The 21,234-nt window shown below is 46.3% G+C and overlaps 1 protein-coding gene across 1 annotated transcript in view; it reads right to left on the bottom strand.

The window, feature by feature from the left end:
- Tusp (WD40 superfamily protein Tusp) overlaps positions 1-21,234 on the bottom strand; it is a 203,236-nt gene that overhangs the window by 12,080 nt on the left and 169,922 nt on the right. Inside the window, exons 3-8 of the mRNA XM_050170888.3 lie at positions 17,961-18,162; positions 12,390-12,500; positions 7,371-7,519; positions 5,845-6,069; positions 3,140-3,464; positions 1,644-1,762 (exon numbers count right to left, since the gene is read on the bottom strand). Coding sequence (XP_050026845.2) covers positions 1,644-1,762; positions 3,140-3,464; positions 5,845-6,069; positions 7,371-7,519; positions 12,390-12,500; positions 17,961-18,162 — 1,131 coding nt within the window. The remainder of the gene's footprint in view (positions 1-1,643; positions 1,763-3,139; positions 3,465-5,844; positions 6,070-7,370; positions 7,520-12,389; positions 12,501-17,960; positions 18,163-21,234) is intronic.

Raw genomic sequence — 21,234 nt, 5'->3', positions numbered from 1 at the left:
ATAAACATTATTAACATCATCCGCAGGCAGCATTGGAGCACAGGACTTTTAGCAGAGAAACCCGACATTGGGGCCATTACGCCATAGACGCAAGCATAGAGAAGTCGCATAGAATGCCCTTGTGAATTCCTTGCGGGCAAGCCAGCTTCTTGATACGCTTAGCGCGTTTCAATTTGAACACCTCGAGAGGGTGAGCCGATATTAGTAGCGATTGTGCGTTTTCGCAGAGTATTCTAAAGCCACGTAAGGGAAGAAACCCCAAAATAAGCAAACTTTTACACTCGGTGGTGTGCTTTGCCTTTTATACAGCTCCGCTGGTGGCCCACCTTCAAAAAGTGGAATGGCTGCGATTTCAATCAAGTAGCACTAAACCTCAAATAAAAAAGTACCAACGAAAGACAACAAAATCCTGACACATTGCATAAACACCCAAAGACTCTGAAGGACCACCAGCGCAACAGCATTACAAGCACTATTCGTGATTTGCAAAACATCCACTGGACAAATCGGCAGCCTACATGGAAAAACCTTTCCGTATTAAGCATCATACGCGATACAGACTTTTACACACAAACGTAAAACTAAAAAGGACGATACCACAGCGACATGAAGACGCGTGAAAAGGGAAAGACCTGTGTAACCAAAGCAACTACCGAAATCTGCTTAAACGTACTGTTTTATTATGCAACGAGTCTAACAGCGATAGCTGCGTGAGGTACACTTTTTGGTGGTTATTGTGATGCCACTTATCTGGGAGCAACACGTGTTGTAAGCACCCCACATTGAAAATACAAAAAATATATTGTCATGGTGACAACGAGATTAAAACCAGGGTCCTGTGTATCTGAATGGTAGCATTTTTTGAGTGCGTAATGCTCGGCCTGGGGGAGAAGTGCGCATGCTAAAAGCGCATAAATATGGTCCGCGTCTTCTGTGCGTGGATGTGATCCCTACGTCTAAATTGTCTACTGGGATTATGTGGAAAGCTCCGCGGGGAACGAACGCTTTGCTACAATTGCTAACGTCGACCGATCGAGGGCGCGGTTGCGCGCTCAAATAGTGGTTTACGACGCAAACTGAGGAATACAATCTCGTGCATGGAATCCCTTCAAGGCTCATACTTCTGCTCCGACGTCACCGTCCCGTGCCCTATGCACGTGAAAGGCTTCGGTAGGAGTCTTAACCATAAATGTGCTTTTTGGCTTCAGCAGAGTCACCAGACATCGATTCTCATCGCGAGAAAAAAAAAAAAAAACTACGTGAATCAAGCGACGTATATTTACAGAGTGACGGGGTGGCTTACGTGTTCACCGAACGAACGACGTGGGTCATAAATCGTGTGCAGTGCATGTAGAGTTCTCGACAACACTTTAGAAAAGCGCCCAGGTGCACGAAACACGAAACCCTCAAGCAGTATTACACGGTATAGCCTGCGAACTCGATTAAAACCGCGAAGCGTGCTTCTTTGCAACTAAATGCTTACTCAGGCAAAGCCACCTTGACAGGTGCTTTTTGGAGATCTGCGCACGTACGCATGCAGTCGCGCATGCACACACGGGCGTACTAACAGGTTTCGGGTCCGACCAGCGCTACTCTGCAGTTACAATCCAATCTATGCAAGATCCACAGGCGAAGACACGTACGTCGCCTGCGAGCGCTGCGTCCGCTGCAGCCGCGTTGCGCGCCGCCCTCCTGCGACGGCCGGGAGACGAGGCGCAGCCTTCGTCCGCGTCGCTGTCGGACGTCAAGGCCGCGGCAACTGCTGCGAGAAAAAAAAGAAAGGAAATGAAACACCAGTGATTGTCAAACTTAGGCGCCGGATGACACAGGGTCGGTGCCCTCACTGCGTGTACCGCTTTGATAGCGTGTAATAAGTAGACACTTAGCATGTGCCATCGCGGTGTTCGGAAAGGGTCGCCTCAAAATCTTCGTTCCTTGTCTGGCGAGGACTTCAGTTTCAACCTTTAGCTGCTGTCAACCCGCACGATTGGCTAATAAGAGAAGCTTTGAAAGGCAAGTGTCATGTGCGAGGCGTTGCACCTGAAGACAGAGTCCGTAGTACCTGAACACAGAGTCGACGGTTGTTCGCCCAAGCGGGCACGTAGTGTTCTCCGGCGCGAATTCCTACCGTCCGCAGTGCGGGGGAAATTATGTGGTCTCTCATCATCGGCAACACATGAGAAATCATATACTGTTAGTTTCACTGGTTACGGCAGCATATTGAACATTACAAGGGCATAACTGCACAGCGACCATATCATTTCGAACCCCAGCGTTGTCCACGCAGGCCATTGGGGCTTCGATTAGAATGACGCAACACTGTAAATAAACAAAAGCGCGCTGGCGTTATTGGTAGCCTGAGCGTTATGCTGCGAGCTCCGAATAGCTAATAGCATCGCTACATGAGGGAGCATGATAATACCTTTTTATGCGGAACAGGCGAAGTTGCCCACTTGCGATAAAACGACACTGCTGCCTCGCATTCTGCGATTTGATGTGACGTCATGAACGTTGATCGCGTCGCTGCTATTTTCCTCCCTTGGCTCGCTGGACTGTTCGTTCTGCCACTGTTGTTATAGCAAAACCTCGCATAAAACCGCATCAAGATTGTGGAACTTTTGCTAATGCCCCACCAACGCACTGAGTTGATGCCTCTTCGATAACACGGCGACCACAGCACCAATGAGAAATGTGACAGCACCCAGAGCCATTTCGTCCTGCTACTTAGAGCAACTGCCCAAACGATAAAACTGAAACGCGGAGAAGCTAGCAACTATATGTGGGGCGATTATGCTTTTAAAAGCCTATTCTTGAAAATGTAAGCACAAATTATGCCAGGATGATGTCACAGCCGTGATGGTCAAGAAAACGCCCGGATAACAAAGACTTGCGCACTTCTAGCTGTAACGTAACGTGGTAAGGGCCCAAACTTATATCAGGGGACGTCGCCGACATACATATATTGCCGAATTCATATTATGCTGTATACTGGGGCCTGTCCGTTGTTTACTTTTTCCGGTGACCATTTTTAACCGTCTGATCACTGTCTAAACTCTGTTGCAAGGCTATCGCTCGGCGTAAGACGTGCCTACACAAGATATGTCTACATTGCGCGCCGACAACATGAAAATATACTCACTGGCATCCCTCAAATTAGTAGACATGGTGCCCGACTCGGCACTTAATCCGGGTGAGCTGCGGCCATAGGACGACCCCTGGCGGCCATTGCCGGCCTGTCCAGCCGGCTGCTCGGGGTCGAAGATGACGAACTCAGGCCGCAGCTTGGAGGCACGCTTGCCTTTCAGTAGCGGCACCAGGCCGCCCAGGTACTCGAGGAACAGGGTGTAAGTGGCGCTGCCCGACACCAGGTCTTCGGTGTCATGGCGCACCATGGTGCAGTGCAGACGCACGTGGTGCGGACGGGACACAAACTCGCGCAGCTGGTGCGCCTCCGGTAGGTAGCACTGTGCGCGCGTAAACCATGGAAGCTGTCAAGGTTGCAGTCACGCTACTTCACACAGGCGAGCATACCAATTGTGTCAAACTGTTAGAACTATAACCGTCTGATACACAACCGTATAAGTTAAGTCATACAAAAAAGGATGGGTTTTAGTCTGCGTGCCTTGTATAAACCAGAATTTGCAGCACTTCTAGGTGGCAGCCATCATTTGCCGTTACTAAAGGAAAGGACCGTCTGCATAAACAAAACTTGCCTAAACCCTGTTGTTAGGGCCATTATTCGCCGACATTTCCCTATAGCTCTGAGCGTTCACGGTGAGAAAGACAGAGACACGAACGCTGACACAGGGATGACGCACGCGTAACCGCCGCCATAACCTTTCGTCCTCACGCGCGCAAAGTGCGCATTTCGGTAATGGAGACCGAGCCCGACGATGTACGTTTCCTGTACACTCGGCCTCATTCCCTCCCATCCTAGCACAGAGCTAAGCGTACAGCATGGCTTTTTATGGATCGTTAACGTTTGTGCCTCGTAGCAAGCCTTAGAAGACCGGACTGTTTGATGGCGCCCTCCCCTTCCCACCATCGCGGCACACACGCTGACAAACACTCACGCTCACCCTCTCTCGCTCCGCGCGCGCGCAGACACTCACTCACACGGAGACTCGAAGGAGCGGCGTGTGTACAGCCTGTTAGTCTCTCTGTGCTTGCGCAAGGATTTGGCGAATAGTTATCCCCTTTTACGACGATCCGCATTTGTGTACGTAGGGGACCCGTCTTTACCCGACGTCTGCGATGCCGGACTCGTAACCCGCAAGCTAAGCGCAAGAGGAAGCCCTCTCCGACCCACCCACTCCTTTTTTTGTGCATTGTACGGTCATCTTTCTTCGTGGCTCCCATATATTTTTCCGTGGCGGTTACGAGCGGTGGGTCACAGCACTGATGGCAGTCCGGGGCCTTTTGCGCCGGCGAGAATGGGATCCGGTCGGACTGATAGCGCGAGCGAAGGAAGAAGTCGCTGGAAAAAGGAGAGACGAATATTCGCCTAATTAATCAATCGAGAATCCGTCGAGGCAGTAAATTACTTAATCGGTATCCTGCCTACTTCGTTCAGAGATGAGAAACTGAATTTGTGAGAAGTGCTACTCGGCGGGCAGCTGCCAGACAGACCTATTAGAGCGAGGTAGAAAAAAGCAAGAAAGAAAAAGCAAGTGCCGCGCGTTTGATTTGCAGAGATACTAAAGAGTCAAAATAATTAAATTTAGTCACTATAAAGTCTTCTTTCAAAACTCAGTTTAACTAATCTTGAGGGAGGAGGCTTACTACTAACATATAAACAAACAAGTTTTGTTGCAATGCTTTTGTATGCGTGTATGAGCACTGAGTTCAAAGCCTCAGTGCTGGTACGTCAGTGTAGATTTCAATCAATTTTCTCGTATTTAAGATATTTCTGGCACAGCAAAACTTTTCGAAACCTGCTACGTTGAGTGTATATTTCTTAATGCAATGTAGTCGTTCTTTACCGACAATTAATTAAGCAAACCCCAGTACAGCCTGTCAAAATTACTGACGTCTTGGTAAGGTAGCGCTTGAACTTTAAGGATCTGTAGCCACCGGTCTCTCAAATTTGTGTCTTTTCTCGCTTAGCAAGACGGCTTGCGCCATTAGTAGTGGTGGTTCTGTAATTGAAGAAATCTAATTTACTAATACGACCACACTTAATGTTATCTTTAATTGCGTATTTAATATATTCATGGAGCAATAGCCGTTTGGACAGAGGCTAACGATTTTGCAGGTAAACCTTTTATTTCCGGCGCTCGCTGCACTTGCATGGATAGGAAATCACCGCATTTACATTACCGTCCTCGTCTTGTTCTTATGTTGCGCTCCGGTATATAGATTTAGCAGGTGAAATAAGCAGCATCAGGCTGTGATAACTATACTAACCATCCCGGAACTTCCAACTGCAACCGTGTCTCTCATATCTTAAGTGCGGGTCTGGAACGCTTAACTCAATCAACGATAGTGAAGGTTGCATTATAGAGATTAATAGAAGAAGAAACAGAATGTGTAGGAGTCAAACTTTCACCCTTTTCTCGCTCTTTTTCCCAGCTACCTGCGGAGCGCAACCTTGACTATTACATGCGAAATCAACTAGCCCATTCACAAGCCTTACAACCTAACAAAATAGTTCATTACCCAATACTTCGATAATTAAATAATTCGTTCATTCACTTGTATCAGTCGGTCGGGAAGAATGGATATGCGCCAAGCAGGCTCTGCGCAATGAAGCATAATACTTTCGTCGAGTATTTCCGTGCGTTTTTTTTAAAGATGAAGTCCAGCTGCAGGGCTTGGGGCCGCGTAGTGTACCACGTGACCCACCTTGACGGTCTGCCCGAAGAGGTTGGCAACCAGGGCTCGCAACCGTCGCGGCAAAGGGAGCGTGTGCACAGCCGCCTCGTCCCTGAGTGCCCGGTGCAGCGTTAACCGGGACAGCAGCTGCAGCGAGGCCATCCGCCGCGTCACCCAGCCAATGTGGATCACGCTGCCCGTGGCCACAAATAGCCTCTTGTCGTTGTGACCCCACGTCAGGGCCGTCACTGGGCTCTGCGAGCACGGAAGCGGAGAGAAGGCATTATTGCGCCTTATTTCGCGCATTTAACTTTTTCCTTTCTTTTCGTTGAATTGAACAAAATCATTTTCCCAATCTGGAAGTGCGCATCTCTGCACACCACATACGCCAACCTGTTGGCGGCACCATTCATCGTTCGAACGAAGACTAAAAGTGCTGCTTGCATGTGCTGGTGCTTGGGTCTTGCGCATGGTTTCATCACGAGATCCAAGTCTACATTTTACATTTCATAATAGAAGCAAACGGTGCTTGCACACGACGCTGTTTGCGAAAATGACTACGCTGTCACGAGGTTGGCAAATTGCTCCGCAGGAAAGCTAGCTTTACAATTATGAAAACGGTCTATAGGCCCGTTGCATACGTAACTGTAAGGGAGCGAAAATTTATTCATATGACCTTTGCTGAGGATGTGTCCCACTATTTGCGGAAGTAGTGGCTCTCTTAACTGCAAGACAAACTAAAAGGTGCCGTTTTCGTAACTACGGATATAATTCTCTACGCGTGTGGGGGCACAAACGAAGGCGATTGGTCAAAGAAAAGAACAGAACGTTACACGGTGTTAACGTAAACGTATAGGCATAGTGTTTAGCAACTGTCTTTAACTGATAGGCTCGAATTCCATTTGATCAATCACCATTTCAATATGTGGCGAGATTTCGACAGTGCCATCCTTCGACTGAAGTTATCACTGTACCTCAACCACTGCTAGAAAAAGTTTTGTAGCTCAGCATCTTCAACGTTCCATGAAGTACAGTAAAGTGGACTGACATTGTTCACTAAACAAATCGAAATCATTGCATGGCTTCCGAAGTCGGGAGGCACGCGACGTCTACATCACGCAACCGATCTCGCATACCATGACCATTGAAGCGATGTTACTGCTTCACTCCAGAGGAGGCGCTACCGTCCCATCTATGGAGCCAAGCATGACTGTAAGCTCAAGGTGCTACTCTTTCTTAAATACAGTTATTAAAGCGGTCATATACCGTACATCCAGCGCTAAGGCTACAAGCACTGTCAAACAGTGCGGCGTTGTCGTCTCTTTTTTCGACTTCGTCTTTGATTACACAGTGTTTTTACGTTCGAAATGGAGAAAGCATACAATCCGCACATGTCGATCCATTCATTTCAATAGCTGCGTTTCTGGCAGTGAATTTATTACAGCTTCATACAACGTAAAGACATGCTATTCGCTTTCATGCAAACACGTATCAAATACTTGTATAGAGCACAATGCGCAGTTTATTACACATAGCTTGCACTACTGTTACCGTACCTGTGTGTATGGTATGGCAGCTACGAAACGAAGCAGCCCTGCGTCCGTGTAGAAGTGGATGCGGTTCCGGCAGTCTCCGTCGGTAGACTCTGAATCGACGCCGGCTACAGCAAGCACTTCGCCGCTGTTAGACCACTCCACTTTGATGTCTGCCGAATAAAGCACGAAAATTCGTTTTTTTTTGTAGCAAAATAAACGAAACATTTATTAAGAATTCGCCCCATGTAAAGAAAACCGATACACCACATTTGCGTATCAAGTGAGGACACGCTATATTTTTGTCCTCTACCATCATACGCTGTGACATATTAGTGTTATTTTGTTTTTGCTTTTGAACAGTGTATAAACATTTGTTTGGTTCTAATAATCTAACATCTTTGTAATGTATTTTTTATTGATTTATATCAATTTTTTCTGCGATTTCTTCAGATTCAGCTCACCGAGTCTGATGCTTAAGTACAACCGGGAAAGTTGCCACCGTCAGGAAGCTGATATATTTCGCTTTCTCCATATCCGAGTGGCACCTTTTATAATATAACAAAGTATTATAGGAAAAATTGGCACCTTTAGGCGGTATCGTCTGCTCCATTCGCATCACAAACAAAACGAAATTCGAAGAATACAGATAAACAGTGAACACTGTAAAAGAGTACGAACAAATACAAAGTTCGATCTTATGAATAAAAACATAAATAGGGGCGAATAAAAATTCAGTTGGCAGTACAGCGCTGGCTTTGTGTGCACGTGTGCCTTTGTCCCCGCCATATAGCGCCGTTTAAAATTGCAATAAGCAACAATACGACGTCGTATGCTTTTTTCTAAACTAGCGGCTGACACTGTTACAGTGTGCTAGAAGAGCATAGTGCACCAGCCATTTCAAGTTCCGAGCTTCGAGCCACCCAGTATCTCACCCTGACTTAGCACTGTCTCCGAACGGCACTGAACATTTCAATAAGATGACCGTATAAGTTACAAGGTGCAGATTGTTTATAATAATTCACACATACCGGCCTGTGAAGCCTTTCTCTGCTGAACTGCTAGGTGTAATAAACATACATAATCGAGGCACGCACCTAAGAATGAGAGAAAAAGGGAAAACGCATGCACCGTTATTCCAAAGCATTAACTTGCCCTTACACCTTCCCGCATTGTTAGGAGAGAGGAATTCTTCGAAATTGGTTTGAGAAAGTGAAGTAGTATTAGCTTTTATCCACGGGAAGCCAAACAATGTTTCCAAGCAGTATAAATTTAGAGCTTCGCTCAAGAAAGACTTCACCTGCTCCTTCTCCTGTCGCTTTCACAGGAAAGGAATGCGGCATGGCCTGCAAGTCGAACATTACCGCTGATTTTCGCTCGCCCCAAGCTATGGTTGCAACAAATGATAGCAGGCGTGGACAAGCACGAGGGGACTGGCCACCGAACTTCCAGTAAAGTTAATTTAAAGTCATGATGGCCCAGCGTTACGAGGATACTATCAATGGATGTAACTGTGGTAGTTAAATTTGACTTCAATTAGACAAAGCTATTTGTCCATAGTACTATCATCATAAAGCTGCGAAAAGGCAAATGATCGCGTTTTCATGATATCTTCTGTGAATTTGTTGTATAGTTCTGTTATACCCCCCCCCCCCCCCCATTTTTTTTATAGGACTAAGTTTCCGTCTTTCTGCCTTGTCGCTTGATGCGGCGAAGTCTGAGACGGACGCGTCGGCACGCTACCATGTTGGGCACTTTATTCGGATACACATATGCGGCTTTGCTATTATATTAACACGGAATTTCCGTTCACTAAACCTCTGATAGTGTGGCGATTTCGCCGCAATTATAATAAGCTTGCAAAAGAGCACTTTCTGCAGGCGACAAAGAAGTACTTGGAGAATGCACCCTAAATTTGAGAAAGCCATATCAACTAAGATTTTAAATACGCAATGGAACCCCGAGCAATAAGGAAAAAAAGAAACACGATTAAGGGTACTGCTGGAAAAATTCTTTGAGATATGTTTCTTTCTTCGCTCCTGCGTTTTAACCACTTGCACGAGTGGTAAATACGCTGGCGCGAGTAATGCAGGCCTCGAAAAAATAATACAAGCCGTCCTCTATCGGAATTACAAGTAACTAGCAACACTGCTTCGGAAGTGTTGGCTTCACTTCACAACAGGACCAGGGAAAAAAAAATGAGAGAGAGAGAGAGAGAGAGAGAGAGAGAGAGAGAGAGAGAGAGAGATAAGGCAGCAGCGGCGTGCACAAACGAACAGAACGCCCCACTTTCAAGGGAACCCTGTAGTGCTTCAGTAAAAGGACTGGTCATCTGCATCAGTGGCACGTTCCTTTTACTCTTTCAAGCATGTTATATTACAGAGATACGATCATTGTGCAACAAATGAAGTGACCGCATATTACTGTTTAAAATGATGTGGTGTTTCTGAAGTTCTTTCCCGCTATCCGCATGCGTGTGCGAGAGAAAGATGCTGTCTTTAACTAAAACTGAGATGTTTACCTATCTGACTTCAGGTGCTTGGTGAAAAATATTATTTATTTACATGGTCGTCAGTGTGCGTATGTCAATCCGCTTTTCTCAACAGCTTTAGATATTTCTAGGTAGCCTGTAAAGCGTGCTCTTTTGCAACATAGTGCTTACTGCAGTGAAGCCAGAACGCAGCCGGAAGTTAGCGGATTTTTAGAAAATGGTTATTAACAGCGCATAGGTCATTTTAGAGCGAAATGTCCACTCATCGAGGTAGAACGCTCAAGGTCAATCTCGGCGCGCATTTCACCTTCAGCCGCCGCACATAAGTGTGAAGGTATGACGTCACGTCACGTGATGATCTGCGGAGTGCCGTCTCAGCTGCGCTCGCTCGAGCCTCGCCGCTGTGTACCTCGTGACTAGGCAAGGATTTAAAGGGTTAAATATAGGCCGGCGTAGCGTGAGCGCGCGCCCACGTTACATCACATTGGGAAGAACAACAATGCCGGGAAGACTCTTTTTTAAGCCGGTTATTATGCTCGTCAAGGTAGCTTTGCTTCGCTGCAAATGGATTCTAAGGGTGTAAGCACTGTGATTCTACGTCACTACGTAGCATAAACTTCGGTGGTGGCCTCAGAACAATGACGTAGTGGCGCAGTTTAATGATGACCCTGACTGGCACATTCGCAAACACCGGATGTAGATCTTATGTTCCTCATTGCGTGACTGAATATCGCACCTGTTTCGATTCAACAAATATTTCTTGTTGACAAGAAATACAAATTTCCCCAGTAAGCATAGAGCGTCTGTATGCGTGTGCTACACTCTTAAACAAATGGGGTGTATATTTTCCACACAACAATAATCGTCATCTGGCTTCGTTGCGTTTCCTTTCTTGAAAACGCTGCGCGCACTATTTTCCTGTCAAGAATGCTCTGTCATGATGATAACGCGCATGCCGTTCGTGACTTGGAAGTACAGGGCTAACATCTTTAAAGAAAGCAAATGCGGGCAAGACATGACGATTATCGTTGCGTGGCAAGATACGACCCAACGGGTGTAATTTTGCTGAGGAGTGTATGTGGAGCAACTTCACTTAACGTCAGACGCGGCCAATTGCGTTGTTTTACTTCGGCAGGATCGCTAGAATCCCATGCCTCAGCTGTTTCCCGCAGTTTACGCAAGCATCTTCTCCTGCTCTTAAAAACAGTGGAGGGTAGCCAAATAGGCCTTTCCAAAGTTTATTTCGTTGTAACTATTTATTAAGGGTCCTAGCTAGGGAACACTCTCATTTCAGGTGTTCAGACCTTGCAGGGAACTGCGCTGACTTCACATTTTATCATAAGTGCGTCCTGCGGAGGCGCGTGACACATGCAGTCAGCAAGGATGCAATACGGTGAAGGAACCAGGCGGTCGCACCTTCACGCTACGCACCATCGGCTCAGCATTGGAGCGAGATCTCAACTATGCCCTTCACTGCTTGCATAAGCGTTGGGCGCAAACCCACAAGGATTTCTGCTGAGCAGGTGTGTGCAAGCTGTTATGATACATTAGCATCAGAGGAACGTACACAGTGCGTCATGATGAAACGGCCTATGATTACACCAGTGGACTGAATCCAAACAATGTCCATGACCTAATTCAGTATACGTGCTGCCCCTTATAGAGGGTAGTGAAAATCCCCGCAGGACAAAATGAGTTTTACTTCGTCTGTGTACGTTCTTTGCGTCCACTAGTTACGCGTGTCCGAGTCCCCCAGTGGCCAAGGCCTAGCTAGCAAGGCGAGTCATATGACATCAGGCTGAGTGCGGACATGAACACTAGACTATTATAATTCGTCACCCTACAGTCACACTTGCACAATACTCAACTGGTTCAACTGAGAGTCGAACATGTCCGCGTGCAAACACCGCCCACGCGGCAGAAAATGCTAGCCCCAGCTAACCAGGCTTGTCAAGCCACAAAGTAGTGTGAGTAAGCACATCTATCTGTTATTGTAAAACTAGAGCGCAAGAATGATGCCAAACGAACAAGATGACACAAACAACCACTCTTTCACAACTCTAGTTTCCCGATAATGAAATGCCACCTAGCCCAATTATCGATCCAATCGAGTCAGTACCCTTCGTAATGAATCAATGCATCCCGATATAATACCTGTATATATACAGATGGCACTTAGGCATTTCTAAGACGCATATACGTGTTAGTATAAGGCCGTATGATATCCAACCGTTTCAACATAGAGGTGGAACGCGTGTGCTGTTGCAGTACACTAAGTGCTACATATTAAGTCAGTTAACTGGCATAAAGCAACCAAATAAGCGACTTTAAAGACGCGCTCTGCAGTCTATTAAATATTTGCCAACGAAACGGTGAAAATTATTGAAACGGCAGCCGAAGAATCCATAGGAATGTCTGTATCACCCGTTTGAAGCATACGGAAAGAGGTAAGGAAAACTTTTAAAACGCAATTGCACTTATTATTTGTTGATGAGTAGCGACGCGCAGCCGAGATAGCTCCTATTCACACAATGTCTATTCAATAGCAATACCTTTCAGACCGGTGTTGATGATGGTAGGCGAGATGTCGTCGTAATTCTTCATGACATGAATGGCTCCGTTGCTGAAGCAAACGGCCAGGACGGATATCTTGGATTCGGGGGCTGCGTGTTGTGTGAGCACGAAAAGGAGGAAGACAAAGTTGGTTCGGTTAGTGCCCATATCTCTCGCACCATCGATTGGGTATATATATATATATATATATATATATCGGATACGTTCAATCGTCCATGCGAACGAAGGAGGCGGGTAGCACCGCTAAATGCATGTGCACGATGTAATGAGCTCTCCCTAAGGTATCAGTGTCTTTAGCTCGAAGGTGAGCCCATTCCTTGTCTGGTCTTGTCGTACAGTATAGGCTGGAAGATGGCATTAAGGGTTGGATTGCATTCAGGTCGTGCAGGCACATTAAAAAAAGATATATAGAGAAAAAAGAAGGAAGTTTAGCACTCGTAGGTGTTTATAACCTCGCGGACGAATATAAAGCAATAACTTTTTTTTTTCAATGTTGCAAATTTAGATTACCAGAGACTGCTCGGAATCTTTCACCTGAAATGTTAGCAATCTTATTCATCGATCAATAAAATATATTAGTTTCTTAGCTGTTCAGATTAACTACATGCTATACTCAAATAAAAACTGCGGAAATATCAAATGTCAAAAAGATGCATAAGTAGCGCGCTCATCAAAATTTGATTTAGCTCGGGAGCTCCCCATCTGAATATATGGAAAAAGAAAAATCGTTTTCCTCGGCTACCACATCACGACCTTCGATGTGAATTGTTGCGTTTAAAAGAAAAAGTTAAAATCTAGTGAGAGTTGATAGCGAATTTTTTTCTTTAGGCCGTTCATTTGGTAATAAGAATTGTTGAAAATGGCAAATTTTCAGAAAAACGAACTATAAAGTTTAGAACTCTGTAACTCAGTAACGAGAAAAATATCACAATTATGCAAATCGCATCGAATAATAAATCTAATGTGGACCATATTGATGGTTGGCTATACGTATTATATGATACTTATTATACGTGGCTTTCAACTTGGCCACTAATATGTCAGTAGGACTTTCGAACAACCTTTGTAAATAACGTTACAAATTCACCTATCATATAAATTGAAAGCTGGAACCGAGCTCCTGTCCAACTCTGATTCCACCTATTCAAATAAATGTGAAACACAAAAACGTTTTTTTTTAGATATCCACTGGGCTCATTCTGAAGAAATTTGTTGCATTTGAGAGAGAAAGTGAAATTCTAGTGACCTCTGGAAATGGAAATCCAATTTATCGCCTGCATATTTTATGAGAAGTTCTCAAAAATTGGTAAGCTTTACAAAAAATGGAAGCACGAAGTTTACAAATTTGTAGTTCCGCACACTCTTCCCTTCCCGGGAACGAAAGAAATACTGGGAACGGAGAGAGACCGGGTGACCAGCTTTAACGAGATCACCAAGCACTATAAAGTGGGAAGGACTCATTTCCTCCCGGCACACTCCTCGCTGAGTAGACGGCAAGCGACGGCATGGCGCCTCTTACAAACAGATACATATCCGAACCCGGTGGCCTACCACCGCTACTACCCGGACCTTTGCACGGATAAACGTAGATTCTGCCAAGAAAGGGCGGACCTACAACATATGGTTTGGGCTTGTTCTCGGACACACACACAGAATAATATAAAGAAGACCAGAGAGCAGTGGGAGACCGCGTTGCTCAGCTGTGCACCGGAAGACCAACTCAAGGCAATCCAGTAGGCCGAACATGCCGCCAGGGCCCAAGGGCTCGAGGCCGTCATCTAGGTAGAGAGGCCTAGGTCTCAAATCTGCTGTTCACAAATAAAGTTTATTTCTGCTCCTCCTCCGCACCAAGAATGGATATTGCAGTTCTGTAAACTGCATCCGTTAAAGCATCCAAAGTTGTCAAGCATATTATATCAATCTATAGCTTCCATGAATTTGTCACGTTGTTTCAAAGGTATTGCAAAAGTCCTACTCAGATATTAGTAGTAAATTTGAGAGTCACGTATGTTACATAAGCTTTGTCAGCCTTAGATGTACTATTATATGCAATTTACATAATTGTGATGTCGCTTTTAATTGCTGAGTTACAGTGTCGTAAACTTGATAGTACTGCTGTTTGAAAATTAGCAATTTTCAACAATTCTTGTTTAAAAAATTGACGGCCTAATTCTAAAATTCGCTACCAATAGTCATTAGAGTTTCACTTTTTCTTTTAAATTCAACAGACCACATCATATTTCGCGCGGTGGTAGCCGAGAAACACGATTTCTCATTTCCCATGTATTTACATGGGAGCCCCCAAGCTAAATCTTCCTCTTAAATATGCAACTAATTATCTGATACCCATTTAGCATATGACCTCCAACTCGTAAGGAGGAGTTAGTTCAACCAGCCTGAGTTGTTTTTATGGGCCTTTACTTCGTTACCAATCTGTATTCTGCTGGAGACCACAGAAAGCGTTTACGTAACGGCTGAGTGTCACGCTGCTCAGCATGCAATTGAGTCACAGGTTAAGTCAGCATGCGTATAAGCCTCCCCCCATGAGTTACTGCTACCGACTTATTCAAAACGTTTTATGTAACCCTGGGCTATAGAAAGTGTTGAATACATTATAGATAAAACTTCATAGTTACAGGTTGCGCGAGTTCACAGCGAAAGCCATAGTTGCAGTCGGCTTCCTTTCTTTTTTATTTACTGAGTGCCGATGATAGAGGCTTGAATGATCCACCATCCGTCTTTTTAAGGAATCTAAACGCCACTCCCTTGGGTGTGAGTGCACAACCCCTTCAATCGGCATGCGCCGCTGGCGCAATACAGAGCGTGCATGCCATACAACGCAGCAAAGAGCTCTTTGGCAGCAACAGAGACACATGGTAAGAACGTATTCAAATCAAGTCCTCAGTAGGTGAACGGGTGCGCATAACTTCCAAGAACTTACGCTAGAGGAGAATACTTCGTTCAAGATCAGAAGCACAGAAGGCCGTATTACGAAATGGTCTTGTTGCTATCCACAGCCGAGGGAAATCGCAAGGGCTGCCTCGTCTGCCTACAGGGAACGTCTCGCGGCAAGTAAAGATGAATAAATTAATTTACAGGGAAAAGAAAGGCGCGCGGAAAGCACAAGCCCATGCCTATTCCCCTTGCACGTGCCGCAAACGGCATGTGGCAAAAGGCTGACGCAGAAAGAAACCGATCCGAGAATCCCAGATGACCAAAAGAAAATAAAGGTAAATGGGATTTGTTTTTGCTCGCGCGTGTGTGTGGGATCGAGCAACATGCCAAGCACGCGAGGAATTATATACACCAGGGAAGCGAAACGTGCAGGGCATTTATTCTATGAAGAAGACAACGCGGTGCTCATGTCATGCTCTCGATCATCGCCTCGTATTTCCTCTTACCTCATTGCTATGGCAACACTAGTGCTCATGTTTCTTTGCTTCCGGCGCAAAGCGCGCTAAGGATAACGTTTATTATGCGAAATAGCTGCACCCTCCGCGAACTTAATTAATTGAATTCTGCGGTTTCACGTGCTGTAACCACGATTTGATTATGAGGCACGCCGTAGTGGGGGACCTCGAAATAAATTTGACCACCAGGGAATGTTTAACGCGTCCACAAGGCACGGGAGCCTGGCGTTTTTGCATCTCGCCCCCATCAAAATGCGGCCATCGCGGCCGGGATTTGATCCCGCGAGCTCGTGCTTAGCAGCGCAACACCATAAGAGGTAAGCCGCCGTGGTGGGTACGCGAACGTACTTAGTATTTACGAAGTTTCAAGAGAAACCACGGTATATACTTCCGTCTTTTCACGGAAAACGAACTAAAAATTTCACCAGCTCTCGCTGCAACTCAGGCGATTCATCGTCCCGTGCAACTGCAACGTCGTCTGGTTCAACACCTTTCCTAAACAATGTTCACACCTGAGCTATATTAAATATTTGTTGGGCTAGCAAACCCCGCTTCGTATTTAGAAAAAAAAAAGAAGCTGTTGCCGTTGCGGCTTTTGAAACAGATCTCGCGTTTCTTCACAAGGCTTGATGCAGTGCGAGTGATCACTGGTTCAAGTGCAAGTGCAAGTGCAAGTTCACTGATGCAGTGCAAGTGATCACGATTCACATACATGAACACACCGCTACCATTAAGCGAAACAATGTTGACAGGTTCACGGTGCCGTAATAATTATATCAAATATAAATTTGCCACTGGCGGACAACTGATATTTTCTTCGCGCTGCAAGTCAGTTCATATGCAATTCCACCACACACACGCACAAAAAAAAAAAATACAAGACAATGGAAGCCGCAAGAACATAGTAAACTTCTGTTGATTCTACGCAACCTACAAGCGGATGAGGACGACTAAGCAAGAACACACAGGGCAGCCGCTGTCTGTCAACTCAAGGCTCATTCGACAAAAAAAAAAAAGAGCCAATATATATGAATACAAAGAAAGCAACCCAAGAAAAATTTCTAAGGTCCCTTGAGCATGAAATAATCATGAGTTATCAATTAGAGCCATTTCTTCTCCTGACAGCATTGCCGATGACAGACAGTGCTCATCCTGTGTGATCTTCCTTAGTGATCGTTGCAAGTTTCCGCACGGCTTACAATTGATTCGTTCCAACCTGCGCACTTGATCGCCCTTCTACAGTTCCTTCTGTCTCTTCTGCACACATCGTCGCCACGGTTAAGGCGTAGTGGCCTTTAGGAACGATTACCGACTCCCACTGGCGTGAAGTGTTGATGGTAAAGCGCACGCACTGGTTTGCCCGTTACAAGCAGCTGAAGACATGGAAGAAATTTCTGTGCTGTTACAAATTGCCAAATGAAACCTGCACTGCATGGAGCGTTTATGGTGCGCAAGATCACGTGGAATGCGCACCAACCACCGCGTGGGATTCACGCGCGCAGCTACAACGGGGCCGCGTGAGCAATCGGACAAAAACAGCAGCGACGCCTGAGTGCCGCTTGTCACAAACCTAATCTTAAAGATATCGGAACGAATCACTGTTAAATGCAACTATGCTTTCTGCGCAAGAATGCTGCGGATGGTTATCCTGAACGCTGCAGGTGAAGGTGGTCATGTTTTATTTCACGTCATACTAGAGGGATAAAGCGAGGGCATTTTGGCTGTGGCCTATTTCGCGTAGCATTGGTGAATTCGATTGGCCTGCTAGCAGTGGAGAACAAAATTCACGGTGGAGTAACACGCTAGGTATAAAACACGAGCATTCTGGTGTTGGCACGTCTCTGACGATTGACGAATTCAAAAGACGCGAAAGACGCTCTATACAGAACGCTGATAGGTGTGAAAATTGTGACGCGCACGCATCAAACGATGTTTTCAGGCTCCGCTTCTAAGCGAAAAACACGTTTGAGCCGGCGCCAATAAACTACGCTCAAATTACGCTTACAGGCGAGCTATTTGAGTGTGAAGCGCGCAACTGAGGTGAGCCTTAACGGCCAGTGTTGGCGTTAGCATGATATTTCCGTTTGTTCGTCCCATCATACGTTTTGGTGCACTGAAAGCAACGTGAGCAAGGCTTACCCTGTGCGGGCGGGACGGAGGAGGCGTCTCCACTGGAGGCCGCCGCTGCTCGGTTGTCGTCGTCTGCCTCTTCCATCTTGAATTTCTCGCAGGACCACGCCATGGCAACGATGGCGGCATCCTCGTTCAGGGTCACCTGAGCCACCAGCTCACCATGCATGTCGTTCACCAGGATCTGGCCGTTCGATGTGCCGAACAACACCTGCGGTTGTGAAGAGAACACGGAGGCTGTAGCGATAGCACAGAGGCCCGGGCATCAAATCTGTTGTTCCGCTCTTTCGCAGTTTCAAAGACGCATCGTGTTCAATCTGTTTTCACGAAGAATTTTGTGTCAGAAAAGTTCCATCATTAGTACTTGCACAGGGATTACCGCGCTACACACGCCACTGTTTGACACGATTCCTGCCCTCGCGTTCTTTTGTTTGCGTTTTATGCAGTTTTACTGACGTTGCAAGTTCATAGCAGCGGAAGTATTTAGCGAACTTCAAGCTCGAAACATCGCATTCGCTAAGCCCTTTCTTTTTTCTTTTTTGGCTGCTTTCCGCGACTCTCACGTAACTTCATTTTCGCCAGCGTACGCTTCATATAGACACCGGCATCAAGCACAAACTTTTTGTCCGCTCTCTCAGGTCATTGCGGGGCTGGTAACTAGGCGTGATTGATGCGCTCGGGCCAAATGATCTAAGCACTAAGTTACATTATTCCGCTAACTTACCAGTGTTTAGCCAGCTATCATACCTTTTTATGCACTGTATACGCTTTTTTTTTTCGATGCAGTGTACGTATCTGTTTCCTACCTGCGAGCGAGGCCCACCGTTCGTGTTTGTTTTCTCTTCGTGGACTAGCGCGTATTCGAGCGGAAGAAGAAAGAGAAGCGGCGAACGCAGCGTCGTCCACTGCGTTTACCGCTTCCCTTTCTTTCTCGGCGCGTGTGCGCGCTAGACCGTGAAGAGAAAACAAACATGAACGGTGGGCCTCGTTCGCAGTCGTCTCCGACGGATGATGAACGGCGGCGCAACATTATGCCGGCGTCCCCATCGATCCATCTCTATCCTGCGCACACGGCGAGGATGCTATAGCCAGGCACCAGTGTTGGCTCTGCCGCCGCCGCTGCTGCTATAGTGTGCGGAGGTGTTGCTACTTCCCGGCAGTTCCTGTGTGCGCGAAGGGTAAGAGAGCCTTCACGCGCCAGAGAGAGCGGATTCTGTTCTTCGGCTGAAACATGGCGCAAACATTTGTGTGCAGACCGAGGTAACGTGTGGCTCGTGTTCCCTGGCACTTGACAAATAACGCTGTTCAAGCGTACTATCATTCTCCGGGTTTGTTGAAGCCGTTATGGCCTTACCTGAAGCCGCCTATTGTCGGGTTGATGGACTAAAAGCGCTTGTCCTAATTATCAGACTCTTCAAATTATTTTTTCGACGACAAACCCGCTGGACACGCCTTACGTCACTGTACTTTGGAGCTTGCATACGGGATAATTAAGACTGGTTAAGCGGTAAAGGCCTTGGGAACCAGGGAAGGAAAGATTTGCACGCAGAGAGCTATTAAGCAATGATCCGCTGCCTGAATTCTGCCAGACTATCTGACCACGAGGGATTGTGTAGTAAGTGCTCATGTGAGTGAGTATGCGTCTACTTATTGGATATATTTCACCCTTCCTTCCACTCCTTTTTTTTCCTTTATTGTACTTTTTTTCTCCTGTCCTAAGTGTTCGGTTGCCACGCGCAACAGGATAGCCTCCTGCGTGTACTTTTTTTTTCTTACCTCAGTCCTAAACGTTTTAAAGCAATCATACTAACCAAATTTATCGCGTAGCAAAAGGCGTCGTTTTGCCAAATCACCGACTTGCATGTTACGATATGTGCGATACGAGACATTCTTCTTCAATGCCCGCGCAAGATGCACGTGCGCCCTACTGTAGAAGTTACCCGTTAATAACCATCAGGAACGGGGGAATATCGTGCACGATTACGCCTGCGGAAAGCTTTACCTGCGTCGTTTCGGCTAATCCGCAGCGCTGCACGCAAGTAGCTCGACACTGAGCGCGGCTACATTTTCGTCAGCCACGTGAAAAAGGAGCCGCGAGGGAATCCGCACGCGTCAGAGATAACGGATGGAGCGAGCGCCGGAGACGTCTGGAGGGCGGCTTCATCTACCCGGCACCGAGAGGGCACGGAGAGGGAGGCGGTACACGACGGTGGCGGCCTGTAGACTAACGCCGAGGCACAGATAAAAGCGCTTCGTACACCTCCTCCTCCAAGGAAAAACGCCTGGAGAACACCTGCGCGCTAGCGGCGCAGCTTTTTGAACTTTGGATATCCCCGCACAAATGACATTTTGGCACTTGGGAGACTGGTGCTGGGGCCTCCTGATTGTTTTCTTATTTGTTTTTTTTTAATGCTTTCGCGATGCTTCGATTTCTCATCAGAGATTCGGTGGGCAGCGAAGGCGCTTCTGTGATGCACAGGAAAAGGAGATTACGAAACAGAGTAGATTGCCGTTCCGTTCTGTTCTGTTCTGTTTTGTTATTCGCCGGTTGCTGTGGAGATACTGAGGTGGAGAGCGCCTTGGGTACTACAATTCTTGTAGCGTATAACAACTAACGAAATGCCCCAATATAATAAAATAAATAAACTAGTGACAATGAAGCTGGTACAAATGCCGGCAACGATGACTTCAGTCGACATCGAACGTCTGCCCTCGCCGCCATGGAAATGATAGACGCTTCATAGTTTTCATGCGTTGGCGCAGGATTACTCCGTGTACAAACTAGGATGGTAGGTATTCACAGATCTGTTCAAGGTCACTTACAGAGAATAAGTGCGCCACTTCATAAGTAGCCCACAGGACCACTTATCACAAAAGCTAAACTATCCTTGAGTCAACTTAAAGGTTTTTAAAGAAAATAGCGTTATGCAAACACTGCCTACGCTTTTTTTTTCAAGGTTGCCATGCCGATTCAGCGAATGCTAGCTTCTATCCAGAGGCGGCGACGTATTGCGCCTGCCCAAGTGCAAGCATAAAGCGAAACATAGACGTGTAGTCGAAAAGTCCGCAAAATCATTCGTGCGTATAACTTTCGCATGAAACGTATGCTCATTGCATGTAAAAACAAATATGTTGGGTAGTATCGAAGTAGTGAGCTATTCAAGAGCTCGCGTCAGTGTAGATAGAGAAAACTATTGCAGAACTGTGTCCTTTAAATGATTTCCAAAGCCCTTCGAGCGCTGGAGATCATTTATGGATCTAGTGAAAGGAGACGCTTGCTTCT

The sequence above is a fragment of the Dermacentor andersoni genome, chromosome 6 (genome assembly GCF_023375885.2).
Source record: "Dermacentor andersoni chromosome 6, qqDerAnde1_hic_scaffold, whole genome shotgun sequence".
NCBI classification, from domain to species: domain Eukaryota; kingdom Metazoa; phylum Arthropoda; class Arachnida; order Ixodida; family Ixodidae; genus Dermacentor; species Dermacentor andersoni.
The sequence above is the reverse complement of the archived record's forward strand: the minus strand, read 5'-3'. Positions and strand labels throughout refer to the sequence as shown.